The sequence below is a fragment of the Uloborus diversus genome, chromosome 7 (genome assembly GCF_026930045.1).
Source record: "Uloborus diversus isolate 005 chromosome 7, Udiv.v.3.1, whole genome shotgun sequence".
In the NCBI taxonomy this organism is placed as follows: domain Eukaryota; kingdom Metazoa; phylum Arthropoda; class Arachnida; order Araneae; family Uloboridae; genus Uloborus; species Uloborus diversus.
This window is the reverse complement of record NC_072737.1, coordinates 103,628,675-103,655,088: the sequence shown is the minus strand read 5'-3', so window position 1 is coordinate 103,655,088 and position 26,414 is coordinate 103,628,675. Positions and strand designations below refer to the sequence as shown.

Sequence of the window (26,414 nt, the reverse complement as noted above, 5' to 3'; positions counted from 1 at the left end):
TCGTCCTTTTTGGGGAGTCTGGAATGGACCCTATTCACCTTACGTCACTGCGGGTATAAAACGTCATTGCAGTGATTGAGGGGGCTGTAGCAGACGAAAATGCGGTACGAAAGCGTATAATTACACTTGCTTTTATGTGACTCATAAACTTCTTTTTATTTAAAAAAGAGAGCTTTTGGAAGTTTTTTTTTAAACTAAGAAACGTTGTAAAAGAATGATGAACGATTCATTTAATATGAAATACTCTTTATAATCGTATTTCCACGGTTTTAAGCCTCTTTAGTTTCTTATGAGAAACATGGTGAAAACTCAAATTCTTTTTTTACTTTTCCCTTTTCTCAGCATTTTTCATGCAGTCCTAAGTCTGTTTTAGCCCTACGCATGTTCATGATGTGAAGTCTAGTAATCCTTAAATAAAACGAGTTTTTTAATCACTTCTAACACTGCGTAGTTGGTCAAAATACCCGCAGACCGACAGCTGAAGGGACCATTGCCAAATTGTGAATAGGGTCCACAGTGAATAACCGAGCTGGAGGCAGATGTCATCTCAATGAAGCTGAGAGTTTTAACAAACTAGTAGATAAAGCAAATTTATCTCAGCAGCGAAAGTCCGCAGAGTGCGGCGGCTCACCTCGTAAATAGAAGGCAATGCTTGGATATGCCAAAGCTTGGAAATACACAAGCTTTGCTTTCTTAGACTTCTTTCCTTCATTTAATAGAAACGTCATTTTTTACATTTACTCATGTTAGGGCCCTTAAGGAAGCGCCCCGCATTTAAAACAACCTATTGTTTCGAAAACCAATAAAATATACAAACAAATTCAAATTTTATTCATCACAGATTTCTCCAGAAATGTGTTTGGTAAAACCCTCCCCGAATCAAATGTCTGGTTACGGCCTTGCTTTTATCCCCCATCCTGATAGACTCATCTTAACTGGATATTTGCCAATTCCATATCAAGACTATACACGTCAGACTATACACGTGTAATTTCTCAGGCAACATTTTTTGTTTATTACACATTTTTGAAATGTAATACAGAGTTGTCACGTGCAGCTTAAGATGTCTTTTATTCTGCGGAATTGCCCTTACTCAAAAATAAATATCTGTGTTCTCGCTTAGCCGCCAGTTGAGCACAGCACCGGAAGAAAGTTCTTTTGAATCCCTGAAGTAGTTGTTTGTCTTTATAAAAGAATTTTTATAAGTTTATTAACCATGTTATTCCTGCTTTATAATTAATTCTTATACTAAAGATTTCTTTTAAAATCTTTGTAAAAGATTGTCTTTATAAAAGAATTTTTATAAGTTTATTAACCATGTTATTCCTGCTTTATAATTAATTCTTATACTAAAGATTTCTTTTAAAATCTTTGTAAAAGATTGTCTTTATAAAAGAATTTTTATAAGTTTATTAACCATGTTATTCCTGCTTTATAATTAATTCTTATACTAAAGATTTCTTTGAAAATCTTTGTTCAAAAGCAGCTTAGTTTCGAATGCATTGAGGCAGTGAGCTGCGAAGGAATGTAAGTCGACGTTTTAAAGTTTAGAGTAAAAGTGCGTTTAAAGTTTAGACCGTGGTAGGCTTTCATTGAAAGTTTTTTCTAAATCATGCTGTATAGAAGCACCTATGTGAGCTACTACTAGTATCTCTTGCCCCAAAACAGACGAGAGGTTCTCCTACTGTAAGTACTTGTTATCTTCAATTTTTTAATCTTGCTACTTAAATCCCTTTGCTTCTGTCTCATATGGAATTCGATACTCCTCACCATTAGTTATGACAAAATAAGGAACAGCAGTAATATTCCATTTTCAACTCATTTAAACGACATTCTTCTGCCAAACAAATTAGAAAAACAACCGGATTGGTTTTAACTAAACACGGTACAGAATCTTTATTTTCGAAATTAATCTCATGTCATCGTCACAAAGTGTTTCGGGCAATGCAAAACACAAGGGAGCGATCAATTCTCGGATACTCATCGTAAAATCCAGGCCCCGGGAAAAGCACTGTGGGCCGATCGATGGAAGCTTCCCTGCGAAACAGGTGGTCACTTTGTGTTTGAAGCAGATTTCAAGTTAAGCGGGAGAAGGCAGAAATGGCTCCAAGTAGAAGTTACAGAGATGGTTGCACACAAAGATATTGATTAGCAAAAGATACAGTAACCATCGTAAAACTACTTGTTCTAGTGTTCCACAATCGCTATTTAAATGTAGTCGAATTGGCAAGAAACAGGTAGAATACATCTTCAAAACTGAATTTAATGCTGACAAAAATCCATAAACAGTGACTACAAAAGAAAGAGAAAACTAACTAGAGACCAAATACACGTTTCCTTCGAAATTGAAGTGGAACTGCCACCTTTGGGAAACTTGGTACTTGGTGTAAAGAGATATACAGGGTGTCCATAAATGATGGACCCGATTTAAAAAAATCGTATTTTCAAAAGTTCTCGACAGAATAAAATAATTAATGCGTAAAATTAAGGAGAAAAGTACAAAGTTTTTTTTACCTTATAAATGTTCGGTATAGGACCCTCTTGTCACACGGCATACCTCCATTCGATAATTTAGTTCATTCCACACATTTTCTGACATGCAGAAATGCGTTGTTTTAATTATGAGAGCGTTTTCGGCATAAAAAACCAAAAACTTGGTACTTTTCTCCTTAATTTTACGCATTAATTATTTTATTCCGTCGAGAACTTTTGAAAATATGATTTTTTAAAATCGGGTCCATCTTTATAGACACCCTGTATTTATTCCCAATGTTTTTATTCTTTTAAAATGCACCCAAAGTTTCATTACAACAAAACAATAAAAAATACATCGTAGTGTTGCATTAAAATGTGTGAAATATGTTTATTTTAAATAGTATTGCTGGAGGTGGTAGAAGGGAGAGACGGGGGTACAAGACTCTCTCTAATTGAATTTGCATTTATGTAAACTCTATATTTTATGCTTACAATCATTAAAGGGTATCATCATTAAAGGGTACATTTGGTGCCTATACTATAAATAATTTTCTGTATAACTGATGCATATACTATAAACAACAGGTAATAAAAAATTCCTGTAGACACATAAATCTCTGAATCTATACAGAAACGAGCTGATGTGTGCACCACATGACTTCCTTTTACTCCAATTTAATGTCCTTTCCACATTATTGGCAATTTTAATGTGATTCAATTGTTTACTCTCTAAATATCACCAACACTGGCCAAAGTAAAACCAAATTTACGAAAAAAAATCGCCAAATTTGTCGCCAAGTTGGCGATCAAAAGACTGGCGATATATCGCCAAGTGTCCGACAAATTATAACACCACTTGAGTTTACATCGAAATTAACAATGATTTCCCCGCAAAAAGGGGCAAAAGACCCCCTTAGGAACATTCGAATGCGACCAAAAGAGAAGGTGCACAATTAGACCCCACTAGAAGTCTACGTGCCAAATTTCAACTATCTAGGACATACCGTTTTTGAGTTATGCGAGATACATACACACATACATACGTACATACGGACGTCACGAAAAAAATCGTTGTAATTAAGTCGGGGGTCGTCAAAATGGATATTTTGGGTGTCTGTACGTTTCTAGGCATATATCCACGTGTGGTCGGTTCGAAAAAAAAACTCAACATTCATTCGGGGGTGAGCAAAATGGAAATTAAGGTCGAATTTTGAGTGAAAATATTTTCGCGGATACAATACTTCCTTTTTTGGAAAATGAAGTAAAAAACTATAGAGAATACATTCTCTTTTTTTCAATGACTTTGTGAACTATTTTCTGAACCGTCTTCGTCAAATTTCTATGGACTAAAAACAATATTTACAGACATATCTAGTGCCAATAAACGATGCAGGTATTTTTTTTTCACGCAAATAACCACTCAAAACTACGACACTTTCTACACATTTCACAAACAAGTCTTAACGAATATTTACGCAGTTCTAGGCATTGTGCAGTTTGTAAATAAGCAGTTTCTTGACTTCTTTGCACCGTACAGACAATTATTCAAATAATGCCATTGCATGAAACATTTCACGAAAGATCGAACTCTTTTACATAAAAAATAGCAAACTTTCGGGGCCAATCTCAACCTGGCATAGCCGGAGGAACCCCCGCATCTACATAACGTCTGCCCTCAATAACACCATCTTAATTTTTTATTATTTTTTAATTCCAACATTCTGAGAGTAAAACTTCCGAAACACAGAAAATATATTTAAAAAATGTACGGACATTTACAGGGTGTTCCACAAATTAATCTATTTCCGTGAAGACGCTAATGCATTGAGTTATTGAAGGTATGTTCTGCCGTGGCCAGGTAAACGGCAATGTCGGCAAAAATGAGTTTTCGAGATATTAGAAGAAACCCGTTTTGAATTCAATACTAATTGATAAAGGTAGGAACTAGACGATTGTCGCACTTTTTTTCCAGCGAAAACCACATAAGAAAGCTTGTTCAATAAAGCTAACGCGTAACAGATGGCAAAAATGCAAAAAAAAAAAAAAAAAAAAAGAAATATTTTCCGTTTACCCTTCCTCTGCCATGGCAGTGCTATCAGTAGAAGAAAGAACAACCATTTTTTCCTGAAAAATTGGTAGTAAAACATATGAAGAGGTACGTCGGCTGTACCAGCGAAACTATGGAAAACAGCCATCAATCTGAAGAGTACACCTGATCTAACGCTCATGACTTTTTCGCTTTGGTTACATCAAATCCCTTGAGTACAGAGCTAAAGAAACAGGTCTGCATCAGCTGCGTGCAACAATTGTGGAAGCAGTCAGCAGCATCGCCACTTATCAACTAAAGGATGTGTTCCATTCCATAGCGGAACGTTGGCTTCTGTGCATTGACATGCATGGCTAACAGGTTGAACTTTATTAAATTCCTATGCATATATGTTCCTTGTTTTATGCATATAATTTTTTTCTCCATTAAATATACAGCTCATGGAAATGAATCGTTAATTTTGGAACATTCTATATTTACTAACTTCTGGGTTTGAAATGAATCAAAATTCCCTTAAATTGTAAAATATTGCTGCAATTTAATCATTCAGCTTTTATTCAAAATAAATAAATCAATAAAATGTCATGATCCGGTGGATGGAATTTTAAGGGAGCAAAAGGGCTTTGGAAAAAAAAAATAAATAAATAAAGAAACTGATTTTTCAGTCGCATTGAGGCAACGAATTTCTTTGATACCTGTTGAATAGCTCCATAAGTTTCTGATCTACTGGACATGCGCATAGTCGACTGCTGGACGATGTCCACATGTTGTTGCGTCTTGGTGATAATTTCTCTCATATCGGATTCTGCACACAGCTGGTTCAATGCCTGAAAAAGACCTTACAGTAAAACGCTTATAAAAAGGGGAAAATCTATTACAGCTTTTCAATGCACGTTAATGCTGTATTTTGTTATGTTGTGCAGAAGTAAAACAGTTAAATTTTCTGAGATTATGTGACTATAGAAATGAAACGAAACCATGCTCAATTGCCATACTGTGGAGATCAGGCGTACCGAATCAATATACAGTAAATGCTTTTGGTACACTGTCAAAAATGAAACGCTCAATTTTGACGATTCGGCAATCCTCGAGCACTATTTCGTTATTTTCGACGATCCTTTCGTCACCGAATCACGTGATATTTGACGAAACCAGAAATCTCAAATTTTTGACGAAATTATTTCGTCCCAATTTCGTCATATTGCAGTGCATTCTGGGAATTTTCGTTTCAGTCTTGTACTTGCTCGTTAAATTATCTTACGGAAATTATCCTACAAGATTCATAAAAAAGGTTAGTATTTATTGAAATTTGTATGTGCAATGTGCCTTCTTTTATGTATTGTTACATTTTTGTTTAGTGTTGTGTTTATTGTTGTATTTAAAACACATTAAAATTGAAAACGAACGGTTCGATTAGGTTTAGAATTCTGTGTGTTGTTAACTTTGAGTCACCTCCACGTTAGGCTTAGTTAGCGTTATTTTTTTTTTATTTGAAAAAGAGAATATTGGTTTGTTGACATTTATTTCCAAAAACGTACTTCCTTTATTTCGTTAAAAAAATTACAAACATGACTAAAGAATTTGTACGAATTTAAACTTACAAAAAAAAAAAAAAAAAAACACTCCACCGTAGCTAAACTAACACAGATGATATACAGTGGCTCCCAAAAGTCTTCGTACACCTACGACTTTCAACGAAATAGGCCCCAAATCATTGGTTAGAATTAACATTTAGGGATAGGTATTTAATTATAAGATCTATGATCAATGTTTAACAAAAATTGCGTTAAAAGTTTTTAAAAAATATTAAAACTTAATTTTTTAAAAATCAAAAACCGAAAGGTGCCGGAAAGTTTATCTCACAAAAGTCTTCGTACACTTCATAAAATGTCTATATATTATTGAATAATCTAACTTTTGATTAAGTTATTAATTAGTAGAATATCATACAGTATTCATAACACCTTTTAAATGTCTGGGAATAGATTTCATTCTTTTTCTTTCTTTTTTAGCGTAATTTCTGAGTAAGTGTTCTACCACACTTCGAGTATTACTATTTCTAGCTCTATTTTCGTTTTAAAGCCCTATTTTCGTAATCTAGCCTCCTAAATACGTTACATTAAGTTACAATCTGGAGATTGAGGGGGTATTTTCTAAACTTTAGGACAATTTTCGAGGCACTAGACGCAAACGTTGAAAACCGTGTGCTTCTTATCGTTATCTTGATTAAAAAGAAAGTTGTTTCTAATAACCAAATTTTTGGCTAAGAGTTCAAAATTGGTTTTTAAAATATTTAAAGGAACAGCATAATTCATTATTTCATCAAAAAATTACAAACTACCAAGTCCTGATGCTGATATGCACCCTCACACTAAAACACCTTTACCGTCCCGATTAACTGATCCAACTAAGTTCTTAAGATTAAGTTCCTAATTTTTTCGTCTACTTACAGTTATACAACAATTTAACCAAAAATGTTGAATTAATTTTTATCTGTAAGTAAGACATGATTCTAAACTGTTTTTAGCTTATTTATCATTGATTTTGGGACGAAAAGCGTAAGCTTTCTGTTTTTCGCACGACCAAGAAAATTTCTGCGGGAAGAGGTCCCATTTAATCCAGCTAATCAAAGAACTTGGCGAACAATTTTAGGTGAAAATTAAATGTAAAATGTTTCATTTAACTCTGCAGAAACTTTTACAGTACTCAAATGTGTATTTTTCATAAATTTTTTAACTTTAAATCTACGATCACGTTTTGTCAACTTTGCAGGTTGACCTTTTCTTACCTTGTTTTCGGTCCGATTCCTTTTTTTAAAGCATTTTATCAAGCACTTTACTATACAAGCAAATAAATTAACTAATTTAGAGACATTTCAAACCGATTTACCACTACTGTGGGAAAAAATTCAAATTCTGAATGGCGTTTGCGGTTTTTACGAATACCAGCAATTTTACAGTAATAAGCAATATATTAAGGAATAAATAAACAAAAAATTAAAGCCAAATGACTTATAAGGGTCTACACAATGCAAAAATATTAATAAAACGGCATATGATAATTTTAATCATGAATTTATTCGAAAATATTTGAGTGTACGATGACTTTTGTGGCGTGTTATTTCTCTGTCTCTTCGTTTTCTGATCCATTTCAAAAAGAAGATCCGTCAATATTTTGAAAAAAACCAATGGGTGATATTTAGAATGACATAGGAATGATGTGAAAAATTATTGGACTTTATATTCGAATTCAGTTTTGAGTTATTTTGGTTTTACTAAAAAATTTCAAAGTGTACGAACACTTTTGGGAGCCACTGTACAACGCTTTTATAAATGGCATAGAATTTTGAAGCTTTTAATTTCAACGTGGAATATAATACATGGTTATGTGTTTTCATTCTTCTCCATGAATTTTACAAAAATAATTCTGTTAAACGAAGTGTATTTTTTAGTTTAATAGTTCAAATTTGTTTCATTCCGCATTTTTATTTTCTTAAAAAAATACTATGTACCAATCCCCCAGTAAGTATTGATATTTTTTCTTCTTCCACTCTACATTTAATGTTTTTTTCAATATAATAATTTATACAGTAGTTCCCAAAAGTGTTCGCAAACTTATCATTTTCAATGAAATATTGCTATACCCATTAGTAAAAATTAATATTTTGGAATGGGTAAACAATATTACAAAACTTCATGAAATATTTAAGTAGCAAATTAAAATTGATTTTGAAGAAATTAATAATCAAAAAGTATCAAGAACTTTATAACACAAAAGTGTTCGTAGAAAATATTTTAAAATAATTGTTTAGCAATCTTTGAATAAAATCGATGAAACTCGAGGAAAAACAAAGCGCTTGATGCAATAAAAAATAAATGCAAACCGTTTATATCAGCTTTTGGATCCGAAATGATACCGTCTTTTGTTTTGTTAAGCTCGTAGACAAGACTTTTAAATGCTTATCCCATGTTGTTTATATAATCTCTTTCCCTGCAGCAGATGTTTCTAGCAATAAGTACTTATGTTCATTATTTGTGGAGCCTTTTTTTTTTTTTTTTTACTTGCATAAAACATGAAATAAAGTAAATATCAATTTAATACAAATCATTTTAAGATAGAGAAAATATTAATTTGCATAAAGAACTCTATCTTTGTGCTTGATATTTCAGCAGAATATTTTCAATATTTTTTCAAAATTTTCCGCAAATTAAAATAAATTATTGAAAGTAGAGTTTTAATGTTTAACTTCGATTTAAAAAGAAAAGATAGTATAGCAGCATGTTTGAAAATTGTAATAACAATAATAAGCATTTTTTGTTTATTTTCCCACTTCATACACTAAATTTATAGGTTTTTCTATGTCAATTTGTGTTACATGATTTGTCATAATTATGAATTTTTCCATTATACATAGTTTCTACAGCTAAAATAAATGCAGCATTAATTTTATTGCCATATTTGCCGCCTGAAGGTATTGTCAACAAAAAGTGAGAAATCCCGGTCTACATTAAGTCAGACTAAGAAGCATTTTATAGATGAACTTTCAATAAATCCAAATTTTTTGTTGGAGCTGTGATTTTTCTGGATACAAAGTAAAATGTCTGAAAATTTAACCGAACTTCAATTGAAAAATTGAAAGGATAATGAAAATATATGAAAAATTAAAAGGATAATGGAAATATATGAAAAATTAAAAGGATAATGAAAATATATGAAAAATTAAAAGGATAATGAAAATATATGAAAAATTAAAAGGATAATGAAAATATATGAAAAATTAAAAGGATAATGAAAATATATGAAAAATTAAAAGGATAATGAAAATATATGATAAGAAGTAACAAGCTTTGCTTGTTTGCACCACACTGGTCCCTATTTTCATTATAAATCTTTGGAAAAAAAATCCATTGATATCAGTCAATTAGTTCTCAAGACACAAACAAACAAGGAAATGCACTTTGTTATTGGGTTTCCCCTATCTTTGGCAGCTCTTCTCCCTTGGCGTTTTTTTTTATTTACTGCGTGAAAATTTCATATTTTAAAAATCAAATATGCTTAGTTAAAATGTGATACTCCCTTCGTCTCCGTCCCAAACTAGTAAGTAGAGCTACGTTTGAATATTTTTGTACTAGTGATTGATTCTGATGATTTTATGATTTTGTTCGAATATTTTTTAAAGATTTCAAGGTACTATACTATCAATTAAAAACTTTACTTGGCAAGCATTCCCTCTTAAAATCATTACCAGCTGAGTTAAAAAAATCCGAAGTACACACGCCCTTAAGCTACGCCCCATTTTGTAAGTACTCTACCCCAAATCAGTTTTTTTTTTCTACTAAATCCCTATCCATCAGCTAGAAGGTAGCTTTATGTAATTATTAGTTAACTTATGAAATGGAGCTTGGCTTCGAGTGTTGGAGCCCTGGGTTTTTGACTCGAATTTGATAATGGTTTAAGGAGGTAAAGCTCGGTAAGTAAATGTTGTTTATTGATAACATAGCACAATAAAATCTCTGAAAAAAGTGCAAATAAAATCATAATCACCAGTTTCAGTACTACTTAATTCATAAGTACTTTATTGGAACTAATTTGAGTAGGGGGAGAGAGTACTTCAGAAAACATTCGTGAAGAAAACGGAACACGAAAATCAAAAAAAAAAAAAAAAAAGAAAAACGGTGTATTTTGGCTATCGGTTAAAATAAAAAATAAATTTAAAAAAATAAAATCACAGATCAACAATTTTCGCACTTTTGATTTTTTTATAGTTCAAAAAAATGAAAATTCACGACTTGATGTGCAAAAGAATTAACTCGTTTAATGGCTAAATAATGCTGATTCTCGATAAATTGAAGAAACTCTAATTCTAGAATATTATTCAGAAATTAATTTCAGAAACTAACTTAGAGTCTATCTGCCTAAATAAAAATTTTGTTCATCCGCTGTAAAAATAACTCATTCTTGCAATCTGCTTGAAAAAAAGCTGTCAGCATTGAAATCATCATATATTTTGAAAAATATGAAAATTAAATCTGATGCTTTTCAAAGTCACAAGTGAATCGTAGCTTTTTAACTTAAGGAAAAAAAAAAAAAAAAAACTCAGATTTTGAAAGATATCGTGAAAACATGTTTTATTTCAGAAATAAACTGATGAATTTAATCGTAAAACTTTCCTCGAAATAGAAAAAAGATCCATGTGCATGAGGGCATACACCCATGGACTTAAACCTTTACTTATTATGTTATATATTCTCTTTTTAAAACTTTTTTTAGGATGGATCCAACATCACGGAGATAATTGGAACAAGGACAGACGAAGACTTTTTCATAATTATAACAATATTCTAAATGTTCGTATATTATACATTGATTTCATGTTACACATGTTTGGAAATAAAAATAAAAACTTAGGGGTGAAAAGCAAAGGTATATTTTTATAATTATTTAACAAACATTACACTAAATTAATTTTACCGAAAGATTTATTTCACATCTGCATTTTTTTAAGATTTATATTTTCAAATACCTTTTGCAATTTTGGCAGAAAATTGCTTTCAAAGTATGAAGTATGAAATGCATGCAATAATAAAATTCCTGTATTAAAAAACAGGAATTTTATTATTGCATGCATTTCATGTGGCCAAATAAACATTCTACATACAATCAAAATTAATAAAACAAATAATTAATTAGAAAAAGAAAAAGGTAAGCTTTTTCTTAAGATTATCTAATTTTATTTTCTGTATCTAATTTTAGAACAAATATGTACTAACTTAAAGTTGTCCAATTTATTGTACTTTTTCTTTGAAATTTGTGGTATAAGTTGGATAAAAATCTTTTTTTTTTCTGGAATTTTTCATGCGATGCAATGAAGAAACTTCTCAGCAATTTTCTCCCGAGCATATATCGATCTAACAGTGCATAAAAGTGGCACATGATTTATTTTTCCAGAACCCAATGTCTGCTGAGGAAGTAGCACTTTTATATTCCCAGTAGGGGCAGGGCGATGTAGGAATTTCAACATCGTGATGCATCACCGTCCTTACATCGCGATGTAGCGATGTAGTTCAAACAGTTTGAAATATTCTTTCCGCTTTAGGGGCACTCCCCCTCCCCAATTAGGGGAGTTTTCCTTACAAAAATCCAGGCTTTTGTCAGATCTTTTTCTAATTTGGCATATAGGTTCTTTAATCACATGGGGTAGTACCCCATATGAATACTACCCCATGGGAAACTATCCTATGTGGATTTCCAGCATCAAAGAATATCTGGGCCGAATCTGGAAAAGATCCGACGAAAACTGGATTTTAATAAGGAAAACTCCTATGGGGTTTGCCACACATAGCGGGGCGAAAACTACACTATGAGAATGCCGAAACATCAAAAGACAAATGTACCAAATTTGGAACAGATCAGACAAAAACTGGGTTCTTTTAAGACCCCCCCCCCCCACACGTGGTTTCCCACTCCATAGCGGGACGAAGACGGGAATTTCCGAGCGTCAAAGGATATCTGTGACAATTTTGGAAAAGGCATGATAAAACTGTTTTTTTTTTGTAAGAAAACCCCTCATTTGGTGGTTGTCCCCCATAGCGGGGCGAAACCCACCCTATGAGAATTCCTGAGCATCAATGAACGAACCTCTTTGCCAAATTTTGGAAAGATCCGACAAAAAATAAATTTTTTTCAAGGAAAACCCCATCGGTGTTGCCCCCCCCCCCCCCACCCATACATTGACGAAAGCTAACCTCCGTGAATTCCTGAGCATCAAAGAACCTCTATGGCAAATTTAGAAAAGATCGGGAAAAACTTTTTTTTATATAAGGAGAACCCCCAATGCGGTGTTGCTCCCCCCCCCCAATCATGGAGGGTTGAAAACTACCATGTGTGAATTCCCGAGCATCAGAGGACCTATGTCCCAAATTTGGAAAAGATATGATAAAAACTGTTTTTCTATAAGAACCCCTCCCGTATGGGGGTTGCCCCCCATAGCGGAAAGAAAACCACCCTATCAGAATTCCTGAGCATCAAATAACGAAACTCTGCCAAATTCGGAAAGATCCAACAAAAACTGGATTTTTTGTAGGAAAACTACCATAGGGGTTGCCCTCCCCCCCCCCCCCATAGAACGAAAACTACCCTGCGTGAATCCCCGTGCATCAAAGAGCCTATGTGTCAAATTTTGGAAAGATCCGACAAAAATTGGATTTTTTCAAAGAACCCCCCCCCCTCCCCATCGCCCGCCCTCCCCTTATAAAGTGATGAAAACTACCCTGCGTGATTCTTGAGCATCTAAGAACCTCTGTGGCAAATTTAAAAAAGATCGGACAAAAACTTTTTTTTTAATACGGAGAACCCCCAATGTGGGGTTGTCTGTCCCCCCCCCACCCCCCACATAGAGGGACATAAACGACCTTGTGTGAATTCCCGAGCCTCCAATAACGAACCTCTGTGCCAAATTTGGAAAATATCCGACAAAAATTAGATTTTTTGAAGGAAAACCCCCATTATGGGGGGGGGGGGGTTGATTAGATATCATGGGGAGTTTAATCTGCAATGATTTGTTTTACCTTTTTTAAGAAGTTGTTTGTTTGCATTTTTACATAAATAAAAATTCGCTTGACATATTTTATGTGCCTCTTTTTTTTTTAACAATTACTTGTCTTTTTTTTGATGGGGGGGGGGGGGGGCTGCAGGCCCGTTTTTTAATTTTTTTCCCAAATATGACAAAGAGTCTGTACTCAATAAAAATTTTACAGAAAACGAACTAAAACAACGGCCAGTCATGTATAAAAACATGAATGTTCAAAAATCAAGACGGGAGGGGGGGGGGGTCAATTGACCCCCTGACCTCGTAAATGACGGGCCTGTGAAAGTGACTATACGTAATAAAGTGGGAAACTACGGTGGTAAGATTCTGAAGTTAGGATTTGATCACACGCACACGAATCTTATAAAATACAGTCGAACCTCGTTATAACGAACTTAAAGTGACCATTAAAATCGATCATTATAAAAAGTTGGTTCGCTTTATCCAAAAAACAATAAGACAAAGATTGCAAAAAAGTTCATTTCAGCAGTTATTTGTTTTAAGCGTGTTCGAATTAACGAGGTTCGACTGTATTCTCAAAAAAAAAAAAAAAATAATGTGCTCAAAGAAAAAAAAAAAGGAAATAAATTTTCTTAAAAATTTACGAAATTAACGTCCTCATATATGACGAAATTAATTTGACGAAACTAATGCTCTCAAAACTACGAAAATGATTGTTAATTTGACAAAACTAGAATGAAGAAATATTTCGTTACATTTGACGAAATTCGCATCCTCAAACCACTAACAAAAGCAGTTTCTTCAATTTGACGAAATGTTCGCTCGGAGCATATCCCTGGAAGTGGTTTCGTCAAAAACGAAGAAAATTTCGTCAAATTTGAAAGTCCATTTCTGAGAGTGTAGATGCTGATGACGGGTACAATTTCAAGTGTTTTAACTTTTAAAAGTTAGTTTGCTCCAATTAAAGAGGTAATCAAACTAACTATACAGGTAGTCCTCGGTCTTTCGTAGGTTTTAGGTACGTACATAGCGCAGTGTCGTTAATACTGAATGATTAGAAATAACGCAGCACTTTAATTTCACTTATTCCCTAGAGTGCTTTGAGTGGTGAAAGTACAAAATTGAGCGAGAACTAAATAATCTATTGTAACCCAAATTTTAGAAATCCACTTTGAGATTTAGGCCTCCAACACACGAGGCGGTTAGTTGAACCAACTTTTCAAAAAGTCGCCTGTCAACTAGTTGACAGGCGTCTTTCGTTGTGTTCTCACGATGCAACCTAGTTGAATCAACTTTTCTTCTACTAAGTCGAGTTTGTTCAAGCAGCTACTACACAACGCTGTTAAAACTGAACCGAGTTAGCTCAACTAGTTTACTCACGTCTAAACGCTTGACAATGTACTGATGAGCTGAATAAACTGAAAAGTTGACTCAACTGATCAGAATGAGACTAGTACCGGCACATGTGCCTCACGAGTTGGCTGTCGTGTGAAGGATGCCGGGCGATTCTTTCAGTTTTTTACCTGGTTAAGGGCTGTTCACTTATCGGCCGGCCGTCCCATCCATCCCGTTTTTTGACGTGACGGACTGCCGACGAAAACAGAGTAGCATTCACATACAGTCGCCGTGCATCAATCACGGGGTTGAATTCACCCACTAGAGAGAAGAGCGCGCTGCATGGCGGAAACCAATGAAATGCTGTCCTACTTTTGACAGCCGTCAGATATCAAGGTTATTCTGATTGAAACGGGTCCCGTCCAAGATGGCTTGCTGTCATGGCAACCAGCAAAGAAAACTTGTTTCGGATGGAAAAAATCAGTGCGGATGTGACGGACGGCAGATAAGTGAACAGGCTTTTACACATCTTTAAAACCGCCTGTTCGAAAGTTGATCCAACTAAGAGGCCTCGTGTGAAGGAGTTTTGTTTTTGATTGCAATACTCACATTGAGGGATTCCCTGAGTGCTTTGAGCTCGTTATCAACGTTTTTCTCCGCCACATCCCTCTGACGTAGTTGAAGTTCCAGACGTTTGCTGAGGGTCATCTTGTCTGTCTTAAAGGCCAGGGCCAGCCGGGCGAACTGCTCCTGAAACAATGGATGTGGAATACCCGTTGAGTTATTTTACAACTACTTTTATACGACACTTTCGGCACCAGTACACATTCGATTGCTTGTTGAAATCCAGTTGCACGGATGGGATATTTTTTAGCATATATTAGCACTTTACTTTCGAAATTTCAAGCGTTGGCTTTAGTTTTAATGTATTTAAAAAATAGGGAACGTTTACATGTCATAATACATGGCCCCACTAAATTTCGCTTACGCTTATAGGCCGTGGCAGTTGCTGAAACTTATGGAAACAAAGAGGGAACTACAGGGAATTCCTGTTTTCGATTACATTGCCATTGATTGGTGGATGCACAGGATGGGTTCAGCGCCTCTTGCGGTCAAAATGGGTGACATCGAATCAAAAATAAACTTTGAAACGTTGACATTGATTGGTGAATGCACATGATTCCGTTCAGCGCCTCTAGCGGTCAAAATGGGCAACATATGAAGTTTCGGATTTTTCGAGAATTTCAAGAGTAGGTCATAAAGTGTGTCCCAAAAGTTTAGAGACAATAAGGTTTTCATGTTTTACAAGTTAAAAAGAGAATTTACGAATTCAAAACAATTTAGAATCATAAAAAGTATCATTACAATATTAACTATTTATACAAATTATATTAAATAATCACAGACTTTATGATAAAATTTTAAACTTAAATTTTTTTGTCCCAAAAGTTTATAGACAAATCATTTTTTTTTCAGTGTTCAAATTTTTAACCCATTTTTCTTAATTACTTCAAAACGCGATCAGGCATATTTAAAAAAAGAGTTTGAAGAACTTCCGGCTTTAATGAAAACTAACTGCGTTCAATTTGCAGCCTAAACTCTTGAACCGTTGCAAACTGCCTCCCATTAGCGTATACCATCTCGAGCTAATATTAATCAGAGGTTCTCCATTGGATATAGGTCAGGACTTAAGGCTGGGCAGTCCATAAGCGTGACTTGGTTTTGACTAAACCAAGAACTTGTTAATTTAGCAACAAAATCCTTCATGAATAGGCTGAATTGTACGTACTGATTTCGCTGTGCGACAAAGTGAAGAGTCTGTTAAAAAATGCAATTTCCAGTACGATTCAAATGATTCAGCAATCTTGTTGGACACTTGAAATTTAGAACTGGAACAGAGAATGAGCTTGTTCATACTCAGATCTTGGGAAAGAATTTAAAGTGAGATATTCAGTACCATTTGAAAGGCGCGGTGAAGTTGTGTTTTTCAACAGAATCGGTGATGAAAAACATCCTCCTAAATTTCTCCTGACAATTGTGAGAAATCGGAACTTGCACGTACGATCTAACTTATTAGTGATCGATTTTGATGCTTAGTTTACGAGTTTTCATCTCCACAAAAATGCAAGCCTTTATATATAAAAGTATTTTCTTCCCAATTTCCTCACTTCAGACGCAGTCATACATGAGAACATCTGGAATTAAAGTTGGGATTGAACTGGGAATATGGCAGCAGTTATATAAAATTCACATTGGGTTATAGAATTTGTGTATCCATGACTGTGTCGGACGTTTTCTTTTTTATGCTTTTTTTTTCAGTTTTCTAGATAATTATGCCTAACAATTTATTAACTGTAAAAAATGTCATTGACATTACTGCTACTACTTCATTTTATTGAAACAGTTGCATCATTACATAAAACATACTCATGAAAAAAATTATTTGCACACTTTTCCCTTCTTTCGTAAGCGATGCATTTTTTTTTTAAATCCATCTCTACACATACAAAGGCGCCCATATGCAAAATTTTAAGGGGGGGGGGGGAGAGGCTCAGATATTTTCCCCATGGTTTAGAAGAATGTTTTCCCCATAGAAACCGATTTCAGTATAGATTAGACTTATTAAAACTTGACAGCTTTAATAACTTATTCATTAATTGCTGGAGAAAAAATGTTTTTACATTTTTGCAAAGAAAAAAGTACTAAAAGCAAGGAAGTGCGAATTCAAGGGGGGGGGGGGGCTTGAGCCCCACTTGCCTCCCCCATATGGGCGCCCTTGTCTGTATATACATAACAGTTTCAAAGCCCCATGAACAACGGAAGAAATTCCAGATACAGCTGCTTTAAGGTCACTTAAAAACTGTCCTGCAAATCAGTAGTCTGACTTTAGCACTACAAAATTTTGAAAAATGCTAATTCTATCTGAGAATTTTTAGTGCTTAACGGCTGCATTCGAGTTTTTTGGAATGATTTGGGCTTTTATTAGCACCAGGACCCGATTAAGATATCGAGGGGCCTTAAGCCAAATTCTTTTTTGGGGCCCCCTGTATTCAAACTTTATAACTTTAGATTTAGCTAAAACTATTTTAGCCATAGACTAAAGTAATTTGCCATCTGGGGACCCCTAAATATCAGGGGCCCTAGGCCATGGTCTAGTTGGCCTATTCAGTAACCAGGCCCCGATTAGTACAGCAACTTTCTACTTTATAACTTGGAATTATTTTTGTTTCGTGAAGTATATATATTCCATTTCGTACAGCAGGCAAGTTTTTTTTTGAAATTCCCGAGCTAAATGCAACTACACTTATATAACGTTTAAATTTTTTTCTGTTCTAAAATGCATCATACATAATGATCATTGACTTAACAATAAAGTAGTACTAAATTTTTACTTACCTCAATGTCAGGTTCATTCAGGTTTTTATTGCTAAAGGAAAAAAGAAAAAGAAACCATTACAATATATTCTACACGAGAACCAATAAATAAAAGTAAAAATTACATATGATATAGATGACAAAATGAATAAAATTAAATAAATAAATAAATAAATAAAATCTATTGATCATTAAAAAAATGTATTAGCAAGGAATTTTACTAGCGCATTTTTACCATTTTACTTTTAATCAAACAATCTCAAAAGTATATCTTTTAGTTAGACAGTTTACAGTTTAAGCTGATAGTAAGTTAGTCTCATTAAATTTGTCAATAATAAAAAGTTTGGCTCTGAATTCTGAAGACAAAGAAGTAAGAGCGGTAATATCGAAAATATTTGATGTGACCATAAAAGTGAGCGAATTCTACATAGTTTTACTTCTGCATTTTATGTCGAATACACTCACGCCTCCCTTGAAATTCTTCTAATCCTCCTTGGGGGAGAGGGGGTCAGTTAAGAACTACTGACCCCCCTCTAAAGTCCCCCCCCGGAACTTTAGAAGACACAAAAAAGTTTAAATTTCTTGTGCAGTGTGATTTTCAAATTACAAAAAAACATATCTTCTTCCTCTCAGTTGTCTTTTTTTTTTCAACTCAATGATTTATTTTCAATAAGCTTAGACTGCTAAAAATAGGTTTACCCCACGTTTCACCGATATTTAAAATCCCCTCCCCCTTAAAAAACTAGTATGTTGTGGCCATTACGAAACTTTCTTCTAGATTTTTCTTCTTTTTTTCTGATCCCTCCCCATGCTTGACGAGGAAGCAATATTCCCGACAAAAACAAAATTACACATGCAAAAACTTGACGACCATCCCAATGTCTGAATTATTGCAAAAGCAAAGCAAAGAGCGAAAATTGATAGTTATTTTAAAAGCCTTGCTTGAATTAATTACAAATATTTTATTTGTTAACAAACATAAGATGGCAACAGTCAAAAATTTTAAATCATTGAGATAATATTTCCGATCATTTCCATACAATTAAAATCACGAGAAATACGCAGACGACAATCTATTACGATTTATCTTTCTTATTGTTGCATTAATAAAGCTATTTTTATTCAAAAAAAAAAAAAAAAAATCAACACCTCTTGGAGCGATTGGCGTCAAAATTGAACCAAAGCCTGTTTACATATGGATTCACATATATTCCAAATTTCAACCAGAACGTTGCATTACTTCTTGAGATAGGGCACTCACAATGAAAAAAAAGAACGGACAATTGCGCTACCCCCTTTTTACTCTCTTCTATATCTAATACTATATAGAAGAAAGTATTGGATTCGTGCAAATTTTCGAATTTCGAATTTTGACGGATTCGAACGTTTTGAGGTGTGTTGAGTCCATTTCGACTACTTCTGGAAAATGTCTGTCTGTCTGTGTGTATGTGTGTGTGTATGTGTGTGTATGTGTCACGTCTGTGTGTGACCAGTTTTTTTTGGCCGCTCTACAGCAAAAACTACCGCATGAAATCGAACGAAATTTGGTACACATATGTGCCCCTATGTGAACTTGTGCCCATTGGTTTTGGGCGCGAATTCCTTTAAGGGGGGTGGAGCAATGGGACGTTTTGTGAGTTACGCGTGCTTGCTATTCCTCAGGAAGTAACTGGCGGAATCAAACAAAATTTGGTCCATACGTTGCCATTAACAGGAACAGGTGCTGATTCAATTTTGGTGTCAATAACTCAACGGAGGGTTGAGCTATAGAACGTTTTTTGTGTCAATTGTGACTGCTGTATCTCAAGAAAAACCGAACGGAATCAAACAAAAATATTTTGACAAGTAGCCCTTAGTGGGTATAAGAGCTGATTTTATTTTGGTGTCAACAGCTAAAAAGGGGGTAGCGCAATCGCCCGTTCTTTTTTTCCATTGTGAGTGCCCTATCTCAAGAAGTAATGCTACGTTCTGGTTGAAATTTGGAACATATGTGAATCCATACGTAAACAGGCTTTGGTTCAATTTTGACTCCAATCGCTCCAAGAGGTGTTGATTTTTTTTTTTTTTTTTTGCGAATAAAAATTGCTTTATTAATTCAACAATAAGAAAGATAAATCGTAATAGATTGTCGTCTGCGTATTTCTTGTCATTTTAATTGTACGGAAATGATCGGAAATATTATCTCAATGATTTAAAAATTTTAACTGTTGCCATCTTATGTTTGTTAATAAATAAAATATTTGTAATTAATTCAAGCAAGGCTTTTAAAATAACTTTCAATTTTCGCTCTTTGCTTTGCTTTTACAATAATTCAGACATTGGGATGGTCGTCAAGTTTTTGCATGTGTAATTTTGCTTTTGTCAGGAATATTGCTTCCTCGTCAAGCATGGAGAGGGATGAGAAAAAGGAAAAATATAGAAGAAAGTTTCGTGATGGCCACAACATACTAGTTAGCTGTTGACACCAAAATAAAATCAGCTCTTATACTCACTAAGGGATACTTGCCGATAAATTTTTCTTTCATTCCGTTCATTATTTCTTGAGATACAGCAGTCACAATTGACGACAAAAAACATTCTATAGCTCAACCCCCGTTTGAGTTATTGACACCAAAATTGAATCAGCACCTGTTCCTGGCAACATATGGACCAATTGTTTGATTCCGCCAGTTACTTCCTGAGGAATAGCAAGCACGCGTAACTCAAAAAACGTCCCATTGCACCACCCCCTTGGAGGAATTCGAGGCCAAAAACCAATGGGCACAAGTTCACATAGGGGCACATATGTGTACCAAATTTCGTTCGATTTCATGCGGTAGTTTTTGCTGTAGAGCGGCCACAAAAAACTGGTCACACACGGACGTGACACACGGGCACACACACACACACACACACACACACACACACACACACACACACACACACACACACACACACACACACACAGACAGACAGACATTTTCCAAAAATAGTCGAAATGGACTCAGCACACCTCAAAGTGTTCGAATCCGTCAAAACTCGAAATTCGAAAATTTGCACGAATCCAATACCTTCTTCTATATATTACATATAGAAGAAAGTAATAAAAAGATGTGATTGAAACTGAAAAACGGGGGGGGGGGGGGGGGTCGTGTCGGCGAAACTAGGGGGACACCTAAAGATAGCTGCGTAATTCAAAGTCAGAAATAGGGTTGTTTCCATCACTCAAAAGTACTACTTCAGTCCCTGAAATTGATAGATTAAGCAAAAAAAAAAAAAAAAAAAAAATGGATCGAGGAAAATCTTTTATTTTCAAAGCGTTTAACTTTCAATTATTTTTTTAAATGTCCGATTTTCAAACAAGGAGTGGTCTTTATGACGTCACAAGTGATGTACTTTGGCACGCATACCACTGGCGCGCTGAATGTTTACGCTTGCTGTCTACCGCGTTTGCAGTTTTTAATTCAGAAGTGAATTAAATATTGGGCTCTACGCTCGCTATCAACCATATCGTTGCCAGTACATGCGAGTAAAGAAGTGAATTAAATATTGCGCTCAGCGCTAATGGCGTCAGTGGTGGCAGTTCATCACTTGTGATGTCATGTGCAGAAGCATAAAAAATAAAATTAAACCTGCGCACTGATTAAAATAATTTTTTAAAAAATATTAAACTTTGTCAAATGGTTTTTTAAAAATGGTCAAAACCTATGTTTGTAAGCATGCTATTTCAGAAAAAAAAAAAAAAAAAAAAACTTTTAAAATTTCGACCCATTACATCTTTCTCTCTCAGTTCTTCCCGTCTTTATTTTATTAACTTACATTTATAACCATTCAATTAGGACGAAATACAACGCCAAGCAGGCGGCAAATAAAAAGTCCATCTACGTCATTTTTCATGGCTACCGCAACAAGTTTCGTCGCGCGACTTGTGTCAAAGCTCGAGCAGCCATTGACAGTTGAAAGTGTTTTTAATTACACAAAATAAAAGTCAGCTGTCAGCCTTCTAAATGAAATGAAAAACTCTCAAGTCAACCGCTTCTTGTTGAGGAGGAAAACTGAGAAGAAGATCGCGTGCTGATGGCTTCTCGGTGGCCAGAACAATACCGGAGATTGGAAAAAAGAGAAATGATTCGGTAGCGTGATAGCCATTCATTAATGAAACTTGTTATTAACATGTGTAAAGCATGAAATCACAACAAAGGGTTGTTAATTTGTAAAGGAGAAGTTTTGCTTTTTATGTTGCATCACTGAAAGAAGTAAATGATTTATTTTTACTTTAGAATGAACAGTATAAATAAGCTATATAAAAAAAACTTCTATCTCCTAAAGTCTTAATCTATTGTTTCGCAATTTCGGTGTGTTAAGGGGTCACAGTACCTTTCAAACATTTTTTTAAAATTTATATAAATTTTATATTTCTTTGAAACCATAGCAAACATACTTATCTCGTAATCAATAATTTATTTTCAAAATTTAAAAATATTGCCTACTTTTTTTGAAAGTTCAAAAAATTGAGGAAAATTTTAATTTTTTAAAATTTCCAAGGCTTTTTTTTTATTTTTGCACTAATTTTAAAAAAGTTTTTTGCAAAACGATCACTATAATCATGTCTAAAAATCTGTGCATTCATTTGCTTATGAGTTCATTAGAAAATTTTCTGTGATTAATTATGTAAAAAATCAAAGTTTTTTTTAAAAAAAATTTGGTTTTTAAAGGTTTAACATGCTCTAAACATTAGAGTAATTTATAAAATGCTTATTCAATGCACAGTTTTGTCAAATATGTTATCCCAATTGCAAAAAGTATTACTTTAAAGCTGTATCTTTAATAGAAAATAATCCTTAGGGATTTTAATGACATGAAAACACAAAAAAACCATCATCGAGAAAAAGCAATTTGAAGTTTTTCTTTTGCCCCTGTGTGCAGAATAAGTTTTTGTTTTGAAATAAGCAATAAAAATTTTTTGGTCATTTCATCATTTTTGAGGTACTGTAACCCTTTAAGATGAACGAAAAAAAAACTTGCTAACAAAAGTCCGGATAAGGGTCATAAGAATGGCACTTTTCCGTTATAGGTGTGACACGGCTCACTGAGTTTTTCTCCAAACTGGCCCTATCTCCAAACTGATCTCACGTTAGTATTTTCATTTTACATTCATTTCCAAATATTACTTCTGCACACAACTATTAAACCTGTTAACTGTTTTACCCTTGCAATTTTAGCAAGACATTCACAAGCCCTACAATCTGAAAGTAAGTACATACGATACGAATTAGGGGAAAGCAAACATTTTCAGAGGTACAATACGTAATGCAAAGATTTACAATACAGCTGTTTTAAAACTCAAGGACCATCTTTTCTGGTGTGCATAGAAACAGAAACAAGACATTAATATTAATGATCAAGGTAGTGAGCTGAAACAACTAGCTAGAGCAGTGCTGCTCAGCCTTTTTATCCGAGGGATGTACTGTATTTTAGATTGTTTCCTCCGTCCGGCCAGAGTATAAATAAACGAGCTGATGTGTGCATCACATGACTTCCTTTTACTCCAATTTAATGTCATTTTCCCTTTATTGGCAATTTTAATGTGATTCAATGGTTTACTCTCTAAATATCACCAACAGTGGCCAAATTGAAACCAAATGCTTAAAAAAAAAAAAAAAAAAAAAAAACCCGAATTTGTCGCCAAGTTGGTGACAAAACCTGGCTACCAAAAGACTGGCGATATATCGCCAAGTGTCCGCCAAATTGCAACATCAATTGAGTTTACATCGAAATTAACAATGATTTCCCCCCAAAAAAGGGCAAAAGACCCCTTTAAAAATACCTGAATGCAACCAAAAGAGAAGGTGCACAACTAGATCTCACTAGGAGTGTACGTATCAAATTTCAACTTTCTAGGACATACCGTTCTTGAGTTATGCGACATACATCCGCACATACGTATATACAGACGTCATGAGAAAACGCGTCGTAATTAACTCGGGAATAGTCAAAATGGATATTTCGCTTGTCTATACGTTCTTAGACACTTATCCATGGGGAGTCGAGTTGAAAAAAAAACTTAACATTCATTCGGGGGTGAGCAAAATGGAAATTAAGGTCAATTTTTGAGTGAAAATTTTTTCGTGAATACAATACTTCCTTTTTCGTAAAAAGAAGTAAAAATTTGTAATGCCGAAATTTTTTTCTAAGTAGCACAGGAAAGTATGAACTCCCCCCCCCCCAAAAAAAATAATTATTGTTAGCATTACTTGATGCTAATTTTCATCTGTTTACTAGAACCCAATTTCTGAATATATAGCTATATGACCAATCGCGGTTTTCGATTTGTAATATTGATCAAAGCAACGGGCCACTCGGAGCAGCTTTGCGGGCGGCCCACGGTCCGTCAGAAGGAATATTTTCCAGGCTTATAAGCCATGGTCTTTTCATGATTTTGACTACTTGCGCTGGCATCAGGGTCTGATTAACACACGGTCCTACGTGTCCGTGGACCTGGGCACCCCAATACGGTAAGTTTCTTTCTTTCTTCCCTTTCATATAAACTGTTACTATGACTGTCACACTTGCAAGTTTTCTAGTGAGAGGGACACCAAGTTTTACCAGGACCTCGGCATTATCAACTTTGCTAGATCGGGCCCTGTTCGGCATATCTTCAGAGCAGTGGCATATGCCAAAGCGGAGTGGATGGAGGATCCAACTGGCAATTGAAGTAGAATAGAAGATGTATCGGGCATCCTTTCTTCGGTAAATCAAAAATTCCGGATAAAATGACTGTTAGGAGACCTTAGAAGTTTTACCTCTGGATTTCAACCATGCACATATTTACAGCACACCAACTAGATGCGACAAAATGATTATGAATAGTAAACTTGTTCAATAAACGTCAGATGAGCACTGTTAAAAATGGGTATTCAAAAATAATGAAAATTTACTCATTTTTGAATACTTTCATTACTCAATATAGCTCCGAATCAATAAGGTTCAATTTTGAGAAACACATGTACTCATTTCATGACTCGTATTTTTCGTATGTTTGTATTTGATGCCACATTTACTCATTTTTGAATCAATTGTATTCAAAAAAAATGAATACATTCAGAGTTTCATTTTTGAATACATTTTTTTTAACAGCGAGTCAGTTTTTTTTTTAAGAAAGAAGGGCAGATTTTCTTGTGACTAAAAATAAATACTTTGGCGGGTGCTTTTTCTTTTCTGTTTTACAAAAAAGGCAAAAAGAGCAGCTTATTATTCAGAATGAGAAAAAAAAGCGCAATTATCCCGAGAAACGCTTGGGAAAACGCCACGAAATTTATATAGTAAAACTGAAAATAGAACAAAATTATTGAATACATTTAGCGAGCGTTCGTCTGTTTTGAGAAACTAAGTAAGAGAGAAACTGTAATGAGAAACTAAGCTTAAAAAAAGAAAACTTGCGTACGATATTTTTTTTATTTTCATTATAAGAGAGAGGGAGTACCGTTTCTGACAGCCCTGGTCAAAACTAAGAACTGGTTCCAACAATCAATCAAAATTTGTAAAAGGTTAAGGTTTCAAAACATAACATTTGACATACATTCAACTGTTCAATCATTTTTTCCCCTGCTTACGCAACCTCATACTGTGTTTCCCGTATTGGGAAGTTTCGAAAATTTTGGAAAGTTGTAAAAACATAATCTTGCAGAATTATGAAAACCATTGCTATGTTTTCAGAAAAATAAATGTTAAGAGAATTATCAATTGACGAATGCCGTTTTCTCAAGACGAATCTGTTCTTTTCACCGTTTGCGAAACAGTAATATTTTAACAAACTAATCAGTTTACCCCCACTTTTCATTTGAAAGTTCAGAGGAACAGTTTAGAAATCATTTAGAAAGTTTAAAACGAGACTTCGAATGTGAATGCTTTTAAATAGGGTCAATACTTAAATTCATCGAATGGATGTGCTTGACTTTTTTTTTTTGAAACTCATATCCCTAAAAGCTGCACATGAAAGATTTTTTAAAAGCACTTTTATTTTTTCTCTAATCTTAAGTTTTTTAGAGATCATTGAAGAGGGTCGCTTTCGTTGTCAAAAATGAGACTTTTAGAACTTTACGTTTTGACCCAAGTCAATTTGAATTTCCTTGAATGAATTAATTTCACATTTTGGTGATAGTAATGCATAATAAGATAATACACTCACATACTAAGTTACATAGCTCTAACTTAATTATGAAAATATACTAGTTGTAACAAGTCAAAGTTGGTGGTCAAATGTAAAGTTTTTACTCATTTCAGGGGTTGATAACTTGGTTAGGGGGTCAAAAAAACAAAATGAAATATGGCAAAACCCACTGTTATTCAGTTTAAACCAAAAGGTTTTTTTAATTAAAAAAAAAAAGTGTTTTTTTTTTCTGGTAATACATTTTCCACAAAATGTTTTCATAAATTTACATATTATTGAAAAAGCTAAAATCCAATTAATGACCAGTAACCAGCAAAGTTTCATAGATAAATTACCAATTAATATATTTGCAAACTTATTTTTTTTAATACAATTCAAGTTTGTTAAATAGTTTTTATTCTCTCTCTCTCTCTCTTTTTTTAAATCAATGCAACATTTCCTATTAGGTACATAACTATACAAGATGTAGACCCACTAAGTTTTTC

At 34.2% G+C, this 26,414-nt stretch overlaps 1 protein-coding gene across 1 annotated transcript in view; it reads right to left on the bottom strand.

Moving 5' to 3' along the window:
- LOC129226823 (inositol 1,4,5-triphosphate receptor associated 1-like) overlaps positions 1-24,499 on the bottom strand; it is a 53,647-nt gene extending 29,148 nt beyond the window's left edge. Inside the window, exons 1-4 of the mRNA XM_054861451.1 lie at positions 24,366-24,499; positions 17,802-17,832; positions 15,015-15,155; positions 5,218-5,349 (exon numbers count right to left, since the gene is read on the bottom strand). Of these exons, the coding sequence (XP_054717426.1) occupies positions 5,218-5,349; positions 15,015-15,155; positions 17,802-17,832; positions 24,366-24,499 (438 nt within the window). The remainder of the gene's footprint in view (positions 1-5,217; positions 5,350-15,014; positions 15,156-17,801; positions 17,833-24,365) is intronic.
- Positions 24,500-26,414: the final 1,915 nt, after the last annotated feature.